Source organism: Aquarana catesbeiana, linkage group LG12 (genome assembly GCF_042186555.1).
Source record: "Aquarana catesbeiana isolate 2022-GZ linkage group LG12, ASM4218655v1, whole genome shotgun sequence".
NCBI lineage: Eukaryota > Metazoa > Chordata > Amphibia > Anura > Ranidae > Aquarana > Aquarana catesbeiana.
Window position 1 is genome coordinate 108,591,474 of NC_133335.1, and position 22,910 is coordinate 108,614,383.

General features: G+C 44.2%; 1 protein-coding gene across 6 annotated transcripts in view; it reads left to right on the forward strand.

Annotated features, from left to right (window-relative positions):
* Positions 1-22,910, forward strand: part of EZH1 (enhancer of zeste 1 polycomb repressive complex 2 subunit) — an 800,790-nt gene that overhangs the window by 364,794 nt on the left and 413,086 nt on the right. For all 6 annotated transcript variants that reach the window (XM_073608276.1, XM_073608272.1, XM_073608277.1 and 3 more), the window contains 3 exons: positions 6,771-6,935; positions 7,533-7,634; positions 14,614-14,716. In XM_073608276.1, coding sequence (XP_073464377.1) covers positions 6,771-6,935; positions 7,533-7,634; positions 14,614-14,716 — 370 coding nt within the window. The remainder of the gene's footprint in view (positions 1-6,770; positions 6,936-7,532; positions 7,635-14,613; positions 14,717-22,910) is intronic.

Genomic DNA, 22,910 nt, shown 5'->3' on the forward strand with positions numbered 1-22,910 from the left:
CCGATTTATTATTGCGTTACTCTTTTTGGTAAGTGCTGCATACCTTGTCCTGTATTAGCCCCCAATACTCATATCTTTCTAACACACTGCTGCTGGGCACATATATGCTTATGCATTTGAACATCCAATTTTCTCTTCCCTCTTTCGTTTTTATGTTTGTTACTCATAGGTATTCTATATTTGGACCCTACTTGTGATAAGAAGTAATCGCCACGTCACAAATTCAGTGTGTTCCCATGTCCTATATATAATTTCTCTAATACAAAAATTGTAAGTATTCAAATACCTTTCAACTTTACTATGGGTCTATACATTTTTATGTCCCATATTTGGGGACTCATTATAATCATCACACTCGTCTCCCTTTCTCTATAGAATATAAATCTTGCCAGGTCCTCCTCTTTGCCCCCTGCAGCCTCTCATTGTACCCCGAGCTCGGGTGGCCGCTTCGGAGGTTCCCTGTGTCCATCCCTGGTGACGTACAGGTAGCTTTCCTTTTCCATCTTGCGGGTTTTCCAGCCTGGCGGGGGGCGGGGGGCGGGGATGTCTGCTTCCTCTCTCAGTGGGGTGCAGTGCTCCGTTGGTACATTTCAGGCATATGCGTGAGGGTTCATGCATGACAGCCCGCAAATATAATAAATTGTTTGCTTATTTTCACTTTTTTGGTTTATAGATACTGGATTTAATTTGTGATTAACTATGTTATAATTGGTATTGATTGTCAAAGATTTTGTCTCATAGATTGTATAGTAGCGCTTTCAGACATAAACACCTGTCCCTGAAGAAGCCGTATCCGGCGAAACATGTAGGACTTTCATTATATATGTCTACGGAACTGGCCGCCACATCCTTTTGGCTGATTCCCGTAATATGCCGCTACAAATGTTTTTAACTGTCTGAATCTATAATTGCACACCTCTTTGTCTTTTTTATGAATTTTCCTAATAAAATGTTCATGTTTTTTATCTAAGTTAATTTGTGTATTTTTTGGCACCGCTATAATCCTTGCAACCCCCCCCCCCCCCCCATATACATTTTTTTCTTACAAAAAAGTTTTCAACACTTTATCCTATGGGGGAAAAATTTACAAAGATGTGGAGTATACAGGCAATTGACGCCGCCATTTCCTCCGTAAATAAAAATCTGACTTGTCTTATTGACAACGCTCAGATGCTTAGGGATCCAAATGATAAGAAATTGGAATTCCTGTTAAACAATGTTTTCTCCTTTGCAGGTTCAGTGGCTTAACCTGCAGTGGCAGCAATCGGAGTCTGTCAATAGTTGAGAGACCATGTTAAACAGGTCCTCAAAGTTTTACCTGAACAGCAAGCCCATGGGTTTGCCAACCTACCAGCGGCTTTGTGTTTTACAGTTGATGCAATCAGAGATTCTATCCTTCAGACCTCTCGCCTTACGCTTGGGTTGGTGCAAATGCGTAGAATCTTATGGTTGAAAAATTGGTCAGCCGAATCACCATGTATGAAGCTTCTGGCTGGATTTCCCTTTCGTGGTGCGAGGCTGTTCGGAGAAGATTTAGACAATTATATCCAAAAGATCTCTAGTGGGAAAAGCACTCTTGCCAGTTAGGAAAAGGAGTGAACCTCCCTCTTTTAAACGAGCTCGGTCCCCAGTGCCAGGAGCATCAGCCTCCAGGCAGTCGCGACGGCCTCCTCCGTCAGGCTCAAGAAATCTCAGAGTCAACCCCAGGGACAAAAGAAGTACTAGACAAAACGCTAAAGCCTCTTTATGAAGGAGCGCCCCCGCTCGCTCAGGTGGGGGGAAGACTGCTACAGTTCTCAAGACTCTGGCAGGAGGATTTCCAGGACAGATGGGGATTTCCACATTAACTCTAGGTTACAAACTAGAGTTCTGAGAATTCCCCTCTCCTCGTTTCCTCAGATCAAATGTTCCCAGAGACCCAGAGAAAAAGAAGTCTCTCTTTCTAGTGTTGGAGCGACTATTGTCACAAAAAGTTATCCTGGTTGTTCCCACGCAAGAGCAGGGATTGGGGTTTTATTCAAACCTTTTCAGGGTTCCAAAACCAAATGGAGATGTCAGACCCATTCTAGATCTCAAGGATCTAAACCGATTCCTAAAGATACGGTCCTTTTGCATGGAATCGATTCGGTCGGTAGTCTCCATCCTACAGGGAGGAGAACTTCTGGCATCAATAGACATCAAGGATGCGGACCTACATGTACCTATTTTCCCTGCTCATCAAAAGTACCTGCGTTTCAAAGTAGAACAACGCCACTTTCAGTTTATAGCTCTGCCTTTTGGGCTAGCTACTGCACCTCAGGTGTTTACAAAAATCTTGGCCCCTCCGCTGGCCAGATTAAGGGCCCAAGGTATAACAGTAATAGCATACCTAGATGTCCTGCTCTTGATAGACCGGTCGGTAGCACGCTTGGACCAAAACTTGGTCGCCACAGTCAACTACCTGGAATACCTAGGTTGGGTCCTCAACTTAGAGAAGTCTATTTTAAAACCAGTAAAAAGACTAGAGTATTTGGGTCTGGTCATAGATACAAGCCAGAAGAAGGTATTTTTACCCCAGCCAAAGATAAGTGCCATAAAAGAACTGATTCAGGTAGTCAGGGCAAAGAAGGGTCTCTCTATTCGCCTTTGTATGAGGCTGATGGGAAAGATGGTGGCTTCATTGGAAGCAGTTCCCTATTCTCAGTTTCATTCGAGACTGCTGCAACACAGTATCCTGTCTGCCTGGAACAAGAAAGTTCAGGCGTTAGATTTTCCGATGCGTCTGTCTCCTACAGTGCATCAGAGCCTCACTTGGTGGTTGATACCCGAAAATCTGCAAAAAGGAAAATCCTTTTTACCAGTTACCTGGACAGTGGTAACAACGGATGCCAGTCTTTCAGGTTGGGGAGCAGTACTGGAACAGTCGACTGTCCAAGGGAGATGGTCTAAGACCGAGAGGACCTTACCCATCAATGTTCTGGAGATCCGTGCGGTGTATCTAGCCCTAAAGGCCTGGACACTCTTGTTACAAAGTTGCCCTGTCAGGATCCAGTCCGACAATGCCACAGCAGTGGCTTATATCAATCACCAAGGAGACACCAGAAGTCGTGCAGCTCAGGGAGAAGTAAACCAGATCTTAATCTGGGCAGAAAAGCATGTGCCATGCATATCGGCAATCTTCATTCTGGGGATAGAGAACTGGCAGGCGGACTACTTGGCGGGCGGACGACTACCCCGACGTCTTCTTGGCCATATGCCAAAGATGGAGGGTTCCGGATGTAGATCTCTTTGCGTCCAGGTTCAACAAGATCGACAATTTTGTGTCAAGAACAAGGGATCCTCTTGCATGTGGGACAGATGCGTTGGTGACTCCGTGGCATCGGTTCTCACTGATTTATGCATTTCCTCCTTTTCTGCTACTATAACGACTTCTTCGCAGGATCAGGCAGGAAAAGAAGTCGGTACTTCTGGTGGCCCCAGCGTGGCCCAGAAGAGCTTGGTATGCAGAAATAGTAAAAATGACAGTAGGTTCCCTGTGGACCCTACCGTCACATCCAGACCTGTTATCCCAAGGTCCAGTGTTCCATCCTGCCTTGCAAACGCTAAATTTGATGGTTTGGCTATTGAAACCCATGCTCTGAAGAGTCATGGGCTTTCAGGCCCTGTGATTTCTACCTTGATTAATGCAAGGAAGCCAGCTTCCAGAATGATTTATCATAGAGTCTGGAAAGCTTATGTCTCCTGGTGTGAATCCAGGGGTTGGCATCCCAGAAAATATGTCATAGGTAGAATTCTTGACTTTCTTCAAATGGGGTTAGAAATTAAGCTGGCCTTGAGTACCATCAAGGGGCAGGCCTTGGCCTTGTCAGTATTGTTTCAACGGCTGCATTCTTGGTCCGAAGCTTTAAACAGGGGGTAACGCATCTTAATCCTCAGGTTAAGGTGCCCCTAAACCCCTGGGACTTGAATTTGGTTCTGTCAGTTTTACAGAAACAGCCTTTTGAACCAATACTTCAAATTCCCTTGGTCCTGTTGACAAGGAAGTTAATTTTTCTGGTAGCCATTTCTTTTGCTAGAAGAGTATCAGAATTAGCAGCTCTTTTCTCTTCCTTATTTAATCATGCACAAGGATAGAGTGTGGTATTTTCCCTCATCCGAGCTTTCTACCAAAGGTGGTTTCAGGTTTTCCTCTAAACCAAGATATTGTTCTGCCTTCCTTTTTTCCAGATCCCTGTTCTACGGAAGAAAGGTCACTACATTCTTTGGATGTAGTGAGAGCAGTCAAAGCCTATCTGGAAGCAACTGCTCAAATTCGCAAAACGGATGTTTTGTTTGTACTGCCAGAAGGTCCTAATAGAGGACAGGCAGCGTCAAAATCTACCATTTCGAAACTGATTCGTCAAGTTATTGTTCACGCTTATGGTTTGAAACAGAAAATTCCGCCTTTTCAAATCAAGGCGCACTCCACAAGGGCTATTAGCGCTTCGTGGGCAGTGCATCACCAGGCCTCTATGGCTCAATTCTGTAAGGCCACAACCTGGTCTTCAGTCCATACATTCACCAGATTTTATCAGGTGGATGTAAGAAGGCATGAAGATATCGCCTTTGGGCGTAGTGTGCTGCAGGCAGCGGTACGAGGTCCTCAGGTCTGATTACACCCTACTTTGTTGTTGTTCCCTTCCCCTCAGATAGCATTGCTTTGGGACATCCCATCAGTAATTACTGAGGCTCTGTGTCCCGTGATGTACGAGAAAGAAAATAGAATTTTTTTAACAGCTTACCTGTAAAATCCGTTTCTTTTGAGGTACATCATGGGACACAGAGGTCCCTCCCCTCTTCTAATAACACTTATATTGCTTTGCTACAAAACTGAGGCACTCCCAGTAAGGGAGGGGTTATATAGGGGGTTGAACTTCCTGTCAAGGGTGTGCCAGTGTCCAATCACCTAGTGATACCCTATAACCCATCAGTAATTACTGAGGCTCTGTTCCATGATGTACCTCAAAAGTAAAGGATTTTACAGGTAATCTGTTATAAAAATCCTATTTTTTTTTTTACACTTCCCCTTTAAGAGGGAGTAACACAAGAAAAAATGCCAAGAAAGTAAGGGCTCACCTTGTCTGGTATGGTGGTGGACTTGGGGAAGTTGTCGCTGAACTGCTCACAGGTTTCCCAACCTGACAGGGCTTACAGCAATTTTAAAACCCCCGCCCGTTCTGACGTCATCGCCCCCCCGTATCGCGCCTGCGCTTTAGGGGCCAGCCGAATGGCGCCTGTGCAGCCACTGACAATTCTGCCGCACCACGCATGCGCGAACCAAGCCTCGGTTTCACCGAGCCCTTGCGCATGCGCAGATGCCCGTGGCGGCTGAAAAATAGGGCACTGCGGCGTTCTGGAACGCAGAAACATTTCAGGAGCCCTGAAGGCCTGAAATGACTAACGGGGGGAATAGACACAACAACACATATACACAGCTGCCATGGAGACATTGGAAGAAAAAACTGCACACCTTGCCAGCCTTGATGAAGCCTGAACGCCGTCCATCCTGGTGTATCCTGGTCCTCATGGGCTGCCTCCCTTCCACCATAGGGGTATCTTAGAGCCTGGAACCACTTGACCACCCATGGCTGGGCTCTGGGTCGCACCGCATCGTAGGTACCAGGAGAATAGTCATACCGACAGGACGTGTAACAGGAACCAGCGTGACGTAGGGTCCATTGAGGAGGACAAAAAAAGGAACGCAGTCCTGAGAGATGAGCTTACTCTTATGGGTATGGGGTCCTATAGCATTGGAGAGGAGGCGGGGTCAACCCACACTTTGTCTGCCATGGAGTCCGTCAGGAAATCCATTCTAATCCCACTGGCTACATGAGCAACACTACCGTTTTCATGCAGCCTAGTTAATAATGTTGTGGAATTCAGTCAAGAACATTTGTCATATGGGGAGCAGAAAGATGTTTATTGAAACATACAGATGTAGGGACATTCTCTAGTGATAAAGGCTCCCCCCTCTCGACTGATCCCTGACAGAATTTTTTATACAGTGTGGAAAGCACCCACATGATTGAACAGTTTTTTTACAAATGTTAGCAGTTGTGTCAGAATAGCTAATTTGGAATAGATTGCAAGTATAGGATGTCACACTATAGCTAAATGAAAAACAAAGTACAGGATAATTTTGACACGTGTTACCAGATGGCCATGTCATAAAGCATTCTAACTTTCTTGTTTTAGCCACCAAAAAAGGTCTTTGAGAGTTCATGACACAAGAGTGAACTATTTGTTAATCGGGTTTATTTATTTATTACAGGTACTTGTATGTATAGCGCCATCAATTTTTTGTAGCTCTTTACATATATATTGTACATTTACATCAGTCCCTGCCCTCAAGAAGCTTACAATCTAAGGTCCCATTCATACATACACATACTAGGGCTGATTTAGACAGGAGTCAATTCATTTACCAGCATGTTTTTGGAGAGTGGGAGGAAACCAGAGTACCTGGAGGAAACCCACACAGGCACAGGGAGAATATGCAAACGCCTTGAGGTAATGCCGTGGTTGTGATTCGTACCGAGGACCCTAGTGCTGCTAGGCAGTGGTGCTAACCACTTAGCCACTGTGCTGCCAGATAATTTCTTTATCATTTATTACTCATATCTTCTGGCAAATGTCCTATTAATCTATATACCTTTGAATTTTATTCTAATGACTTATTGGTTGCTACTAATTATGTATTATATATGATTTTGTTTAATTATGAAAGAGCGCTGACTTACTTTTATGTGCAGGTGCCGGTGTCTTAGATGATGCTATCTTCTTGGAATTGGTAGACGCTCTTCTTCAATATGCAGATGAGGGGGAAAAAGTGCATGCTGACCCAGTTGCAAACAAAGGAGAGGAGGTGAAAACAGATGGGCCCATGACCAGAAAGAGGAAGAGAATAGCAGAGGAGGGTCAGTATCTCTTTGTGGAAACGTTTAAGCCAGTTCAGTTTTGCTTCCCCCCCAATTATATATAATACATTTACAGAAGGGGCTACAAATCGCCAGTAACATCCATTCATAAAATTTACTCTGCTCCCTCATGCTGCTACAGCCGCTCTCCAGAAATTTAATCAAAACGGCAGTGGCCAGAAAACAGCTGTAGCAGAGCCATGGGGAACGTAGAAGCTGCTGTTTACATTGTTTGATGTGATCACAGCAGACATGGAACAAAGACAATTTAATTGGCTCTGTACCTTCTGTTTGTGAGCTGCCCTGCATAAAGCACAGGATTACTTTAAATCCTTGTGCTAATACCTACCAACACCTTTCCTAATTGTTATGTAAAGCACATGATTTAAAGCTCTTGATTTATGAAAGAGAAGGTTTGTTTGCTTTTAGACCTGTTCTCTTATAGCATGCTGAGCAGAGAGGATGCAAAAGTTCTAATTTTTATTTTCTTTAACATTTGTATAACTGTAAGGTCCAAGAGTGATCCAAGCAAGTGTTTCACATTTGGTATACATCCTTAGTGTAATGGTTATGGTTGCATTTGTTTAAACTATGCAGGTGAATCTCAGACAAACCTTGGAAGCCACCCTGCATCAAAGGGTCAGGCAGAGTCCAGAGCAGAAGGAGAGGAGAAAACCTTGGCTCAAAGCAAAACACGAGGTAAAGCCAAATAAATATGTATAACAGTACAGGAGATAAATGTCCTCTGCATTTTCACTTGCGTTAATGTAGTCCCATCATAATGATAATAGAAAATTGCTGCAACTTAGAGATAATAGTGGGATTAGCTTGCCTGTATCTGAAACTGAAAAAGCCTTATGATAACCAAAGGGAACTTGCATAAGAAGGATGTACTTACAACATGGGAAAAATAGCCAGCCCCTGCTTCATAAGGGTTAGCCTTTTTATCTCCTGAAAAGAGGGTTCACCAAGGTCTCTTTCATCTTGTTAGTTGATTTACGCTCTATTATTATTATTTTTTTTCAAGTAACAGTTTTTATTATTATTCGTGTTGGCGATACAAATACAAGGAACATAAAAAAAAAAAAAAAAGTTCACAAATATAAATTGACATATACACTTGTGTTAGCAAGCATTTACTCAAATGAAGAAAGATACTGAAGTTATGCTAAATTCCAGTAGTAGTTTGATCGCCCGCAAGAAGGGTCCCCCGAAAGCCCATGTGGCTCAACGTGGCGAACAGGAAAGGCCACCCCAACGGTCAAAAGCTTCCTCTGCATCTAGGCTAAGTAGCAGTGATGCCAAGTTTTCCCTGTTCGCCATGTCCACCCATCACCTTTCTGGTATTGTCACCTGCTTGCCGTAATGGGACAAACCCCACCTGGTCTTTATGAACCAGAGATGGGAGAATCCAGTTCAGATGATTGGAGAGAAGCTTAGTGAAAGTTTTTAGGTCAGAGTTCAGTAATGCGATGGGTCTATAATTGGCGCAAAGGGAAGGATCTTTATCTGGTTTGGGAATTAGGGTGATAAAGGATCGCTGCATTTCTAGGTGGATAGGAGTATCTTGGAGAAAGGCATTAAACAATTTGCGCATATGGGGAAGTAAAAGAGGGAGAAATGTTTTATAGTATTCATAGGGGAAACCGTCTGGGCCTGGGGCCTTGTGAGATGGTAGGGATTTAATAGTCAATTCTATTTCCTCATCCGTGATCTGCGTGTTAAGTGACAACAGGTCAGATGGTTGGAGATGGGGAATTCCGCTTTGTTCCAAATAATGTCTCATGTTGTGGGATAAGTCCTGGGAGGGAGAATTACTGGGTATGTCTGGGTTGTTGTAAAGGTCTTTGTAGAAGTCCTCAAAGGTACGTGCAATGTCCGTGGGGTGAGATAATAATTGTCCCAATTTGTTTTTAATCTGATGCGGGGATTGCATGTGGGATTGTTCGTGTAATTTGTTGGCTAGGAGGGAATGTGCCTTATTTCCCTTGTCATAGAACATTTGTTTCAGTCTGGTCAGAGCCTTTTCTACCCGTCCCAGGGCCAGGTCTCTAAGGGTGGTATGAAGATTGGTTATTTTTTTGAGAATAGGTTGTGTAGGGTTGGTTTGAAGCTTGGACTCAAGTGCTCGAAGTTCTTGTTCTGCATTAACTTTTGCGGCTAGTGCATCTTTCTTTAGTGCTGAGGATAGCGCCATACATTTACCCCGAAGTGTGGGGAGAGAGACTTCCGGATCGTTGTTCTCTATAAAATAATGTTTAAGGGTGGAGTTCAATTCTACCTGGGCGGGTTGGTGTTGGAGAAGGAATGTATTAAGTCTCCAATTATAGGTCTACGAATGGGAATGCCTAATTCCAATGTGATTAGGATGGGGGCATGGTCCGACCATGAGATTGGGAGTATTTGAGCTGCACGTGTTAGCTTGAGTGTATGGTTATTAACAAAAAAGTAAGCTATATGGGAGTGGGTACGATGAGGGGCCGAATAGAATGTATACTGCCGATCGCCTAGATGGAGAGCCCTCCACGCATCGAAGAGCGCATATCATGTAGAGATTTGTCTAAATAGTCTCGAGTCCCTAAGGACCCTAGGAGAGGATGCCTGGGGACCCACCACCTGGCAATCCGCAGTAGCTGATTGAGTGAGATTGAAATCGCCCCCCACTACTAGGACCCTAGGATTTAGGCTAAAAATACGAGCATATAATCTTGGATAGAAAGCTGTGTTGTTTAGTATTTGGAGCATATAAAGCACAGAGAGTAATTTCTTGTGTTTGCCACAGTCCTTGTAATATAATAAAGTGGCCATGAGGATCGCAATGCATGGTCGCACAAGTAACGGGGGAACCCCGCTTAATGAGTATGGCTACTCCAGCTTTTTTATGGGTACCCGATGAGATATAGGTCTGGGGATAGTATCTGGAGGCGAATGCGAATTAGCCCCCTCTGTCAAAATGAGTCTCCTGGACCATAATAATATCCGCTCCTGACTGCCTGAACTCCCTTAGCGCCAGATGTCTTTTTCTATTGGAGTTTAGTCCATGTACAGGATCTTGGCCATATTTTTAGGTATGGTTGTGGGGATATGTGCTTACCTGTTGGCGACGTGCTAGATTTTGGGATCATAGGTCCAGGGCAGGCTCTCTCCGGGAGGAGACCAGGACATATTGTGCATATAACTATGCATACACGATGATGACTAGGGGAAAAGAGAGAGAGAGAGGACTGGGAGAAAGAATAAAGTGCAGTTAGTACAAGATGATAATAAAGAGGATACGATATTATTAAACCTTGAAGGGCCAACAGGCCCAGGTCAAGACGGAGTCCCACATGGCCCTCCACCTCCACTCGGAATGGCCGGAGAGGGACACCCGGGGGCCCATGACTGGTTAGAAAAAACAAGTGAACTATACATAGCCTTAAACTATGAACTAAGAACTAAGGGGGGGGGGGGGGGTGATAGGTGATGGATTCAATGCCTACAACCTCGGAGCTCTTCCGAAACATGCCCTTTGTAGTTAGGTGAATTTTAGCGTAGGGGCAACTTGGGGGACTCTAGGCTAGAGTTATAATAGACAAAAAGTGTTCTGGGCAGGTATATTTGCTGAACCTAAGTGCTCAAGTCCTGTAGTGGGTTGAAGTTGCATTAAGTGTGGTTCTTCAACGACTCTTATACTTGGTCTGTTTGCGGTGTGCATCAGGGTTCCGGGGCCGATTGGAGGTGGGCACTTTTTGCCAGACTGTAGGTGGAGTTGGCGGTGTGGCAACTATATCCCAATCTGGCAGTTGTGGGGCTTGTATTTCCAGGATGTCGCAAAAGGTGCGGAGGTCTTCCGGGTATCTCAAGATAGCAGATTTGCCTTGGTGTTTTGCAGTAAGGCTAAAAGGAAAACCCCAACGGTAGGGGATGGCTTATGACTGTAATATGTGTAGCAGAGGTTGGAGGAGTCTGCGTTTTTGCAGGGTGATCCAGGAAAGATCAGGATACAATTGTATCTGGACTTCCGCAAAAGTCACTTTGCACGCTAGGCGTGCTTGCCTCATGATTTCTTCTTTGAGAGGGTAGGAGTTGATTCTCAAACGATATCTCTCGTTTTAGATGTGGCTCCTTTGGGTCGTAGTGCTCTGTGAGCCCTGTCCATTTCTATGTGTTTTGTAGGTGGCTCCCCAAGTAAATTAATAAAGACAGTTTGTAGAGTTGTTTGCAAGTCTTCGGAGCCCTCTGGTTCCGGGATGCCTCTCACGCGAATGTTGTTACGGCGCCCCCTATTGTCCAGGTCTTCTACGTGCCTTTGCATATCTAAGTAATGCTCGATGATCTGCCCCCTGGAGTTGTGTCCTGTGGACAGCCAATTTGGTTTCCTGAATTTCCTCTTCAGCCATCTCCACTCTGTCTGCCAGGTGTTTAAGACCCGTTTGGAGTACTTGGATTTCTATACGACAGGTGGATTTCACATCCTCAAATAATTGTCTAAAGTCCTCTTTTGTAGGTATGGCTTGCATATACGTGTGCCATTGAGGAGGCAAAGGTGGATTCCGTGTAGGTCCATATTGCTGGTGGGGTGAGGATGGGCCAGGTGGGGGGTGCGTGGGCTTAAAACGCCGCCTCAGATTGTGCTCCTGTTGCTGGGGGGTCCCATGGATCAGACCATATCGCAGCCTGTGGTTGTTGGAGATGTCTCACAGTGCATACCTCTGTTGGGAGGGTGACCGGAGTACCTGCCTTCTGTGCATAGGATGGTGTGGAGGCTGATTGTTGCCTGGAGGCGCTGGGGTCTCTAGAATGAGACAGTCTCTGTGTTTTGGGAGGAGGGGAGGTGTCAACAATGGCCCAGGAGTCATCCTGTGTCCCCCCAGGGGTCTGTTGTGTTCCGGCCTGGGGAGATGCTGGGCGTGGCAGGGGTGGATAGTCCTGAGAGAAATCTGAGGATGCTGGAGATGCAGGGTCCAGGCCCTGTAAATAGGGGTCTGGGGCCGTCCTCAGCAATCTTGGGAATGCTGCTGAGCACTGCGTATAGTGCTGAGTGGGGATGGGCAGCATGGACGCCGGTGACCCACGTGGCTGTATGGTCTGGGAGTCTGTATGGTAGGGGGAACTCACCACTCCAGTTTGCCGGCCAGACTCCTGGGGGATTGTAACTGCCAGCGGAGGGCCTGTGGAGGTCTGATGCTGATCAGGAACAGGCTGTGGAGTCTGTGCTGAGCTCCGGTGTTTGGGCACGGACGTGTCCGGCGCCATATTGTCCTCTCCGCCCTGAGACATGTCGGGCTGGATAAAGAAGGAACGGAGGTCCGTGGAAGCACCTGGAGGGGGTTGTGATGTGCCCCTTTTCTTGGAGGATCGGGTGGTTCTTGGTTTGCCCATATATTTTAAGGTAATCGTCCCCAAAAGTGCCTATCACGCTGCGGGATCAGAGAGCAGGGAGATCAGGCTTCCATCTAGCTCGGCTTCCGGTCACGCCCCTACGCTCTATTATTAACAATCTCTTATTCTGGTTTCAGAGGGTTAATAAATCATAAAAACCACTAAGTTTAAAGTATCTAAAGGCAGAATTATTTTAAGTTTTGGATAGAGAGGTGAGAGATTAGAGCACCTGTCAGTTTTTATTGCTGTCTGTGCTCACATTAAGGAGATTCACCCTCCTCTATTTGTCCTGTTTACCATTATCATTGAAAGTAAAAGAAAATTCAAAATTTTGGATTGTCCACAGAAAAGTAATAGAGAGGAAATCTTCCAATGGGAACACTAGTTCTGGTAACCTGGGCGTCCCTAAGGGATTCCCTTAATTTGCAGGGATTTCCTCTCACTTCCTGTTTGGCTATGGGACAGGAAGTGAAGGGAAATTATTTCAATTGGATGCAGATGGTGAAAAATAAAATTTGACAGGGTTTGCTCTATTCAAAATAAAAAAAAAAAATTGCCTATTCTACTTTAATTACAAAGATAATTGTATCACATAACTCACTGTGGTTATTTTGCCCAAAGAGTAGTTGCTGCTTGGAACAAACCTCCAACATTGACACAAAGTCATATAACAGTTTAAGCATGCTTGGCATAAACATAGGTCTATACTCAGGCAAAAGGGGTCAATTTAAAAAAAAAAACGGCTACATAAAAAATTAGCGATGCAAACTTAATGGATCACTTGTTCTTTTTCTGCTGTCACTCTTTTATGTTTCTATGTATGGAGCAGAATGCGGAACTTATATCTTTTTATAAAATTAATTGGAAAGCCCCTTTTAACCAGGTGCAGACTCTGGGCGTACTGGACACACCCAAACAAATGTCATCATTGTACACAGGATCTGTGTAGTACCTCCAGTCCTTCTGCCCTGCTGCCGGCACCCCCCTTGTCCCAGTACATGGCAGTTGAGCTTTGATTAATTACAGCTGCATTGCCGAGTACACAGAGAAGGTCCTGGCAGCAGGAGCTGTTAAAAAAAAAAAAAAAAAAGAAGTCTGGCAATGTTTATCAACAACATTGCTCAGCTGCAATTACAGAAAGATATAATGAACAATTGTTTCATTTTGTAACTTTATGTTTATTCATCTACATATCAAAGTGTTGAATTTCGATCTGCAAATAAGGTCGGTTAAAGAGGAGGTCCACCCAACCCTGCAAAAATTAAAAGCCAGCAGCTACACATACTGCAGCTGCTGACTTTTAATAATAGGACAATTACCTGTCTTGGAGTCCAGCTATGTCGGCACCGCAGCTGATATTTCCTGCCGCCGCCATTGCGGATGAGGGAACCCGGCAGTGTAGCATTACGGCTTCACGCTGGGTCCCTACTGACAGGTATTTGCTCCCCCCCCTAAAGGTTCCAAATGTGGCACCGGAGGGGGGGGGGATAAATGAGTGGCGGTTCCAATTTTGGGTGGAACTCTGGAGAAGGAGAATCTGACAAGTAAAAGTTTTTTTTCTTTTAATTTAAAAAACAAACAAAAAAATGTTCCTCTGTTGAACCCCTTATTAACCCTTAGTTTTACTTTGATCAGCGCTATTCTTCATTCAATTATAATTTTCCTGGTGATTTTTTTTCTTTCTATTTCATAAACTTATATTTAAACTTTTTTCCTGTTTTTTGTTTGCTTTGTTCAATAATAATGTTACACTTTTTACATATATTTACACGTATCACACTGAAAAAAGCGCAAAATTGAAAAAAAATACTTTTCTTCATTTGTAAATAACTTTGTAATGCTTTGCACCAAAGTCATAATGTCTGTGTTTTAACAGGAGAAATTGCAGAATAAAATTGTCTAAGGATTGCGAAAACAAATAATTGTTGCAGGACAATATTCACAAAAAAAAAGCATTGTTTGTCCTTAGAAAAACAATATATATATTACGTTGTTATCCTAAGTAATGGTAAAATGATCACCGACTAAACAGGCTTATAGCAGAAATTTGGAAATTGCTCTGGTCCATAAAGGGTAAACAGGTGTGAGAGCCGAAGTGGTTAAGATGTATAGTGAATGCATGTGAAAATTTTCTCTTTTATTGATTGAATTGGAAGAACCCCTTTAAGGTCAAATTCAATAATATTCTAGATACTTTCTTAAGCAGCATCCTTTTCAACATCCTTTGTCAGCTTCTTGTCTTGACTTGGCTTGTACCAGGCTTGTAATATTACCTGTATTGTTTTCTTTGTTATTTTATGTTTGTTACTTTCAGGAAATAAGAAAATCTGTAAAAGTCATCTTCCCAGTGATCTGATTTTTAGCGCAATATCGGCTGTGTTTCCAGACAGAGGCTTTCCAGAGGAAGTCAAGGAGAGGTACGTATCATAGAGTTATATTGTAATGCAACATCTCTGAGCTCAAGTAAATTTTGTGATGAGCTCTGGTCACTTTCTCATTAGATTAAAATGGTAGCCAGAAAAACCAGAGAGATTGAATCATTTCCCCAACAGGAAAAACAATAAAAACTTGATAGAGGTTTTAACACTTCAATATTCTGTACAAAACTCAAAAAGGATAATAATGATATAAACACGCTTTAAACTAGGCCCAGTAGATTATTTAACAATGTATAAAACATGTATAGGAGATCTAAACCCAAGGGCAAAAATGCAATATATTGCAACCTACATACACATAGGTGTGGTGACTGCATTCGTTTTCAATTTTCAGGCTAAGAACATTTTCAGCAAGTACAGTACATACTTGTTGATCTTGTCAGAAATGCAGTGTTCCTGTGAATTGAACTGAAATCACAATGCTCGCTTTCTTGCAAGTTGTTGTTTGTAAACTACCAATTCGCACATATCCATGTAATAGAGATGAAGAGAGGATTTTTTGTAGTCCAAATCAGAAGTCATAGATTGAGTGGAGGAGTGAGCGTAGCCACACTAGAAAAGAAAGTCTGTTATTGGCAGGATTACTATGTGTAAATAGAGGACAAAAAGCCTAAAAAAAAAAATGCAGCCACCTCATCTAAGGACTGTTAAGGTACAAAGAATTTATAAATAGTTATACGCTATACTCTACACTAGTACGTGTTTTAACTGCCTGTCACATTCTTGCTCGTACAAGATAGGACCACTTTAACCGCTTGCTGACCAGCTGCCGTCATTATACGTAGGCAGGTCGGCACGATCCCGCGAGCCATCGTAGCTATGCGTCGGCTCCTTTAAGTGGGGTAGCCGAGGTGCGCACGCCCCCGCACTGCGGGGGTGCCGATGCTCATGGCCGACTGTCACGATGAACGCTGGGCACGAGTGAATGCGAGATGCAGAACAGGGACGTGTGTGTGTGTGTGTGTGTGTGTGTGTGTGTGTGTGTGTGTGTGTGTGTGTGTGTAAGCACACAAATCCCTGTTCTGTTCTGTGAGGAGAGACAGATCGTGAGTTCCTAATAGCTAGGAACCACGATCTGTCATTTCATCTCGGTCAGTCCCTTACCCCTACAGTTAGAAATACACACAGGGAACACAGCTATTTTGTAGACGCTATAACTTTTGCGCAAACCAATCAATATACGCTTATTGCGATTTTTTTTTTTTTTTACCAAAAATGTAGAAGAATACATATCGGCCTAAACTGAGAAAATATTTGCTTTTAAAAAAAAAAAATGGGGATATTTATTATAGCAAAAAGTACAAAGTATTGTGTTTTTTCAAAATTGTCGCTCTTTTTTTGTTTATATTGCAAAAAATAAAAACCACACAGATGATCAAATACCACCAAAAGAAAGCTCTATTTGTGGGGAAAAAAAGACGTCAATTTTGTTTGGGTACAGCGTTGCACGACCGCGCAATTGTCAGTTAAAGCGACGCAGTGCTGAATCGCAAAAAATGGCCTGGTTATTCAGCAGCCAAATCTTCCGGGGCTGAAGTAGTTAAAGCTGAATTTGAAGTGTTGTTTTACTTATTTGTATATGATGCTGAGCCATATTTTGTTTTGACTTCCAAAAGCTTTCTACGGAAAGTACATTTAACCACTTCAATACCAGGCACTTATACACCTTCCTGCCCAGACCAATTTTCAGCTTTCGGCGCTGTCGCAGTTTGAATGACAATTGCACGGTCATGCTACACTGTACCCAAACTAAATTTTTATCATTTTGTTCCCACAAATAGGGCTTTCTTTTGGTGGTATTTGATCACCTCTGCGGTTTTTATTTTTTGCTAAACAAATAAAAACCGACCGAAAATTTTGAAAAAAATAAAAGTTTTGCTTTTGTTTCTGTTAAAAAAAAATTGTAAATAAGTAAGTTTTCTCTTTCACTGATGGGCACTGATAAGGCGGCACTGACAGGCACTGATACGGTGGCACCGATAAGGTGGCACCAATGAGCGGGCACTGACGGGCACTGGCGATGGGCACTGATATGCGGCACTGATGGGCACTGGTTGGCAGCACTGATGGGTGGCACTCATATGCAGCACTGATGGGCATTGATAGGTGGCACTGATGGGCACTGATGGGTGGCACTTGTTGGCACTGATGGGCACTGATAGGCGACACTGATGGGCAATGAAAGGCGGCACTGCTGGGCACTGATAAGGTGGCACTGATAGGCGGCACTGCTGGGCACTGATGGGCACTGATAGGCGGCACTGATGGGCACTGATAGGCGGCACTGATAGGCGGCACTGATACGTGGCACTGATACGCGGCACTGATATGAGGCACTGATGGGCATCCCTGGTGGCACTGGCAGTGGTAGGCATTGAAGTAGGCACTGATTGGCAGCTGCCTGGGCACAGATTGGCAGCTGCCTGGGCACATAGTGGTATTTCCCTGGGGGTCTAGGGGCATACCTGGTGGTCCTGTATGGATTGCTTCCCTGGTGGTCCTGGGTGGGATCCGAGGGGGGGCTGTGCTGATAAACAATCAGCACAGACCCCCCCTGTCAGGAGAGCAGCTAATCGTCTCTCCTCTACTCGCGTCTGTCAGACGAGAGTGAGGAAAAGCCGATCACCGGCTCTTTCTATTTACACCGTGATCAGCCGTAATTGGACACGGCTGATCACGTGGTAAAAAGTCTCTGTCGGAGACTCTTTACCTAGATCGGTGTTGCAGAGTGTCAGATTGACACCCCGCAACAATGATCGTTGCAATGCGTGCCCCCTGGGGCGCGCAGCAGCTCGATATTCTTGATCACATCATATGACGTCCGGTCAGGAATATCAAACCACTTTGCCGCCGTCATTTGCTAATAGGGCGGGCAGCAAGTGGTTAAACTATAAATGCTAGGAAATATAATCCCAGCACTGCCACAGGAGTCTTTAGAGGCGTGGCAGTAATGTCTCGCGTTCCTCTTTATTCAGAGAATGCTTTTCATTAATTCAGGAAATGCAAAGCATTCTCTAAATGGTGCTCGTGTTGAGCAGCCAATCTCCTGTGTTCACAATACATCAGGCCAGCACTCAGCATGGAGATCACTCCCCTACGCATGTCAACACAGGGTCACGTCCTCCTGAGGAAGACACGTAACCCTGTATCGACATGCGTAGGGGAGGGGCCAGGACGGTGACGGCATCTGCATCCAGCGTGGAGCTGTGAGCCGGATCATTGTCTTCGGCTTGTGTGGAGAGAGCGGTGTGTTCAAAACACTGATTTTATTGCTTGTCAGCCTGGTGTGCCGGAAGCACATGAGCAATGTGAGTAACCTGTACTTATTTAATAAACTGAAGTTTTATGGAGGAGATAAGCATTATTAGTATTTTTTTCTCTATATATGCACTTTAAATACTTACGAATCACCATGTGCCATATCTGAGAGGACAACAGGAAGGAATTTCAAGGCGCGTGGAGGCTAAAAAGTGTGTATTGATCTCACTTAATTGTAGAGATCACCCTCCCTTAGGTGAGATTATTCCTGGAGGGGGCAGCACTTGGAGGTGATCTGTTGAGCGATCTTTGAGCACTAATGAGCAATGGAACATTCATATGAGCTGTCGTTATTCATATGAGCTGTCGTTATAATTATTGTTGTTATTATAAGCGTTCCATTACTTCTGCTATTGTAGCGCGGTACTAATTAGATTTGAAATATACTTGCCACATTTATATGCATGTGAACAGTACCAGCAGTATAGTCAGCCTACCTTTTGGTTATTATTTTCATTTGGTAGCTTGCAGGATTTTCACAATAAAAATTGAGAAGGGAGATTCTTTGTACTGATTGAGGAAACAGAGGAAACCTTTTTTCCACAAAGTATTATGTTAAAAATGGTATGTCCCTGGACCACTGAAACCAAGTCTTTTCAGAGGGAGTAGAAATCTGTGTTTGGTGAGACTTTTTGGCAGTCTAGCTGCGTACAGGACCCTGAAAACCAATTGCTGCCTTCAGGCTTTCTAAGGGTGTAAATTGTTGATTTCACTCCTCACTACCTATCAGTTTCAGAGGCCATGAAATGCCAAGATGGCACAACCCCCCCAAAATGACCCCTTTTTGGAAAGTAGACACCCCAAGGTATTTGCTAAGAGGCATGGTGAGTATTTTGCAGCTCTCATTTGTTTTGGAAATTTAAGAAAGAAAAGGAAAATGTACAGTATCTCACAAAAATGAGTACACCCCTCACATTTTTGTAAATATTTTATAACTTTTCATGTGACAACACTGAAAAAAATACACTTTGCTACATTGTAAAATAGTGAGTGTACAGCTTGTATAACAGTGTAAATTTGCTGTCTCCTCAAAATTACTCAACACACAGCCATTGATGTCTAAACCGCTGGCAACAAAAGTGAGTACACCCTAAGTGAAAATGTCCAAATTGGGCCCAATTAGCCATTTCCCTCCCCGGTGTTATGTGACTCTTTAGTGTTACAAGGTCTCGAGCAGGTGTGTTAAATTTGGTGTTATTGCTCTTACTCTCTCATACTGGTCACTGGCAGTTCAACATGGCACCTCATGGCAAAGAACTCTGAGGATCTTTAAAAAAAAAATAGTTTTTTCTTTAATATACAAACGTTAAAAACAATACAGCTTGTTGGAAAATTCAATATAATTTTGGGAGTATCTTATCGTGATGGGGTGACAACAGTATAATTTTAAGATTTTAGTAATAAGAACAGTATCATTAGCAGTAATCAGCATGGATTCATGAAGAATCGTTCTTGCCAAACCAATCTATTAACCTTCTATGAGGAGGTGAGTTGCCATCTAGATAAAGGAAGGCCATAGACGTGGTGTATCTGGATTTTGCAAAAGCATTTGACGCAGTTCCCCATAAACGTTTACTGTACAAAATAAGGTCCGTTGGCATGGACCATAGGGTGAGTACATGGATTGAAAACTGGCTACAAGGGTGAGTTCAGAGAGTGGTGATAAATGGGGAGTACTCAGAATGGTCAGGGGTGGGTAGTGGGGTTCCCCAGGGTTCTGTGCTGGGACCAATCCTATTTAATTTGTTCATAAACGACCTGGAGGATGGGATAAACAGTTCAATCTCTGTATTTGCAGAAGATACAAAGCTAAGCAGGGCAATAACTTCTCCGCAGGATGTGGAAACCTTGCAAAAAGACCTTAACAAATTAATGGGGTAGGCGACTACATGGCAAATGAGGTTCAATGTAGAAAAAATGTAAAATAATGCATTTGGGTGGCAAAAATATGAATGCAATCTATACAGCTCTGGGGAATCTAGGATGGAAAAGGACCTGGGGGTCCTAGTAGATGATAGGCTCAGCAATGGCATGCAATGCCAAGCTGCTGCTAACAAAGCAAATAGAATATTGGCATACATTAAAAGGGGGGATCAACGCCAGAGATAAAACGATAATTCTCCCACTCTACAAGGCTCTGGTCCGGCCGCACCTGGAGTATGCTGTCCAGTTCTGGGCACCAGTCCTCAGGAAGGATGTACTGGAAATGGAGCGAGTACAAAGAAGGGCAACAAAGCTAATAAAGGGTCTGGAGGATCTTAGTTATGAGGAAAGGTTGCGAGCACTGAACTTATTCTCTCTGGAGAAGAGATGCTTGAGAGGGGATATAATTTCAATTTACAAATACTGTACTGGTGACCCCACAATAGGGATAAAACTCGTGGCCACTGATTACAATTAGAAGAAAAGAGGTTTAACCTTAAACTACGTAGAGGGTTCTTTACTGTAAGAGCGGCAAGGATGTGGAATTCCCTTCCACAGGCGGTGGTCTCAGCGGGGAGCATTGATAGCTTCAAGAAACTATTAGATAATCACCTGAATGACCGCAACATACAGGGATATACAATGTAATACTGACACATAATCACACACATAGGTTGGACTTGATAGACTTGTGTCTATTTTCAAGCTCACCTACTATGTAAATATGTAACTACGGTGTTGCTCCTGATGAGTGGCTATAAGGCCTCGAAACGCGTAGAGCTAACAACCACCGATATGTGTACATATTCATGAATTCTTTATGGCTGTTCCTCTCAACCCATTCTTCCTTTCCTGTATCTTTTTGAAGTGACGCTTTAACGCACCAGCTATCTGTATAAGTATTATTTACAATGCATATAATCATGTATCTATGTGACCGATGTATTTGTAAAATACTGTTATAAACTCCAGGTTGGAGTATGTATTTATGTGTAATGTTTGGTTCTAAAAAATATTGATACACAGCATAATGCAAGAAACAAATCCGAAAAAAACTCTTTTGATGCATTGAACCAATTAAAAGCTCATTCTTATTCAATTAATTTTGCTGCTTCCGTGTGCTTCATCTAAAGTTCCGTCCTTTGCTTTCTTTTTTAATACATTGTACCGGGATGGAGGAGGGGACTTGAACGGCCCCTGATACCTCATTTAACCACTTCAATACAAGGCACTTATACACCTTCCTGCCCAGACCAATTTTCAGCTTTCAGTGCTGTCGCAGTTTGAATGACAATTGCGCAGTCATCCATCACTGTACCCAAACTAAATTTTTATCATTTTGTTCCCACTAATAAAACTTTCTTTTGGTGGTAATTGATCACCTCTGCGGTTTTTATTTTTCGCTAAACAAATAAAAAAAGACCAAAAATTTAGAAAAAAATTAAAGTTTTGCTTTTGTTTCTGTTTTAAGATTTTGTAAATAAGTAAGTTTTCTCCTTCACTGATGGTCACTGATGAGGTGGCACCGATGAGGTGGCACCAATGAGCGGGCACTGACGATGGGCACTGATGGGCACTGGTAGGTGGCACTGATATGCAGCTCTGATGGGCATTGATAGGCGGCACTGATGTGCACTCATGGGTGGCCCTGATAGGCGACACTGATGGGCACTGAAAGGCTGCAAAGATGCTTTCTTATGGGTGGCACTGATAGGCGGCACTGTTGGGCACTGATAGGCAGCACTGATGGGCATCGATATGTGGCACTGATGGGCACTGATACGCAGCACTGATAGGCATCCCTGGTGGCACTGGCAGTGGTAGGCATTGTGAGTGGGCACTGATTGGCAGCTGCCTGGGCATTGATTGGCAGCTGCCTGGGCACAAATTAGCATTTCCCTGGGGGTCTAGGGGGGGCATACCTGGTGGTCCAGTGTGGATGGCCATCCTGGTGGTCCTGGGTGGGATCTGAGGGGGGGCTGTGCTGATAAACAATCAGCACAGATCCCCCCTGTCAGGAGAGGAGCCGATCGGCTCTCCTCTACTCGCGTCTGTCAGACACGAGTGAGGAAAAGCCGATCACCGGCTCATCCTATTTACATTGTGATCAGCCGTGTTTAGACACGGCTGATCACATGGTAAAGAGTCTCCGTCAGAGACTCTTTACCTAGATCGGAGTTGCGGTGTGTCAGACTGACACACCGCAACAATGATCGCCGCGATGCGCTCCCCCGGGGGCACGCAGCAGCTTAATATCCTGATCACCTCATATGACGTCCGGTCAGCATATTGAAACCACTTTGCCGCCAACATTCTGCTATATGGCGGGCGGCAAGTGGTTAAAGTCCCAAAACTTTTTTTCTTTTTTTTTGTAAAAATTAGGGATGGAGGCACACGGTAGCACTAACCATAATCATTCTTCTCATGAATTCTAACTATACATGGCTGCATATCAGCGGCTCTCTTTACCATTTCTGTTCTTTTTGATATTGTTTTTACCTTGGCATGTTATTTCGCAGCTGGTTTTACACTACTATTAGCCTACTTTCACCCCTTTAGTACGGGTGCGCCTTGGTGGTTTCGCCCATGTTGTTTTGCTGGACTTTGCTCTTCCTGTCCCCATCGGGAGCTGCGACGCGCACTGCCGGTCTCCCCTCCACCCTGTTTCGACGTCGGGTGGGCGGGTCTCTGGCACTGCGCGTCGACGTCACGATTCCCATGCCAGAGCTGCTTCGTCCTTCCTGGCGCTGCATGTCCGGCTGAGTGATTTCTCTACCGTCAGCACATCGGGGTCAGGTTTGTTTGGCGCCTCTTGCCGGGAGGCCTTGGCAGGTTGGCGGCCTGGTCGGTTCCGCCTTCTTCCTCCCCCTTCTGTGCCATTGTGTGACGTTGGGGGCGTGTTTACGGCGGCCCTCCCTATATGAGCTCCCCC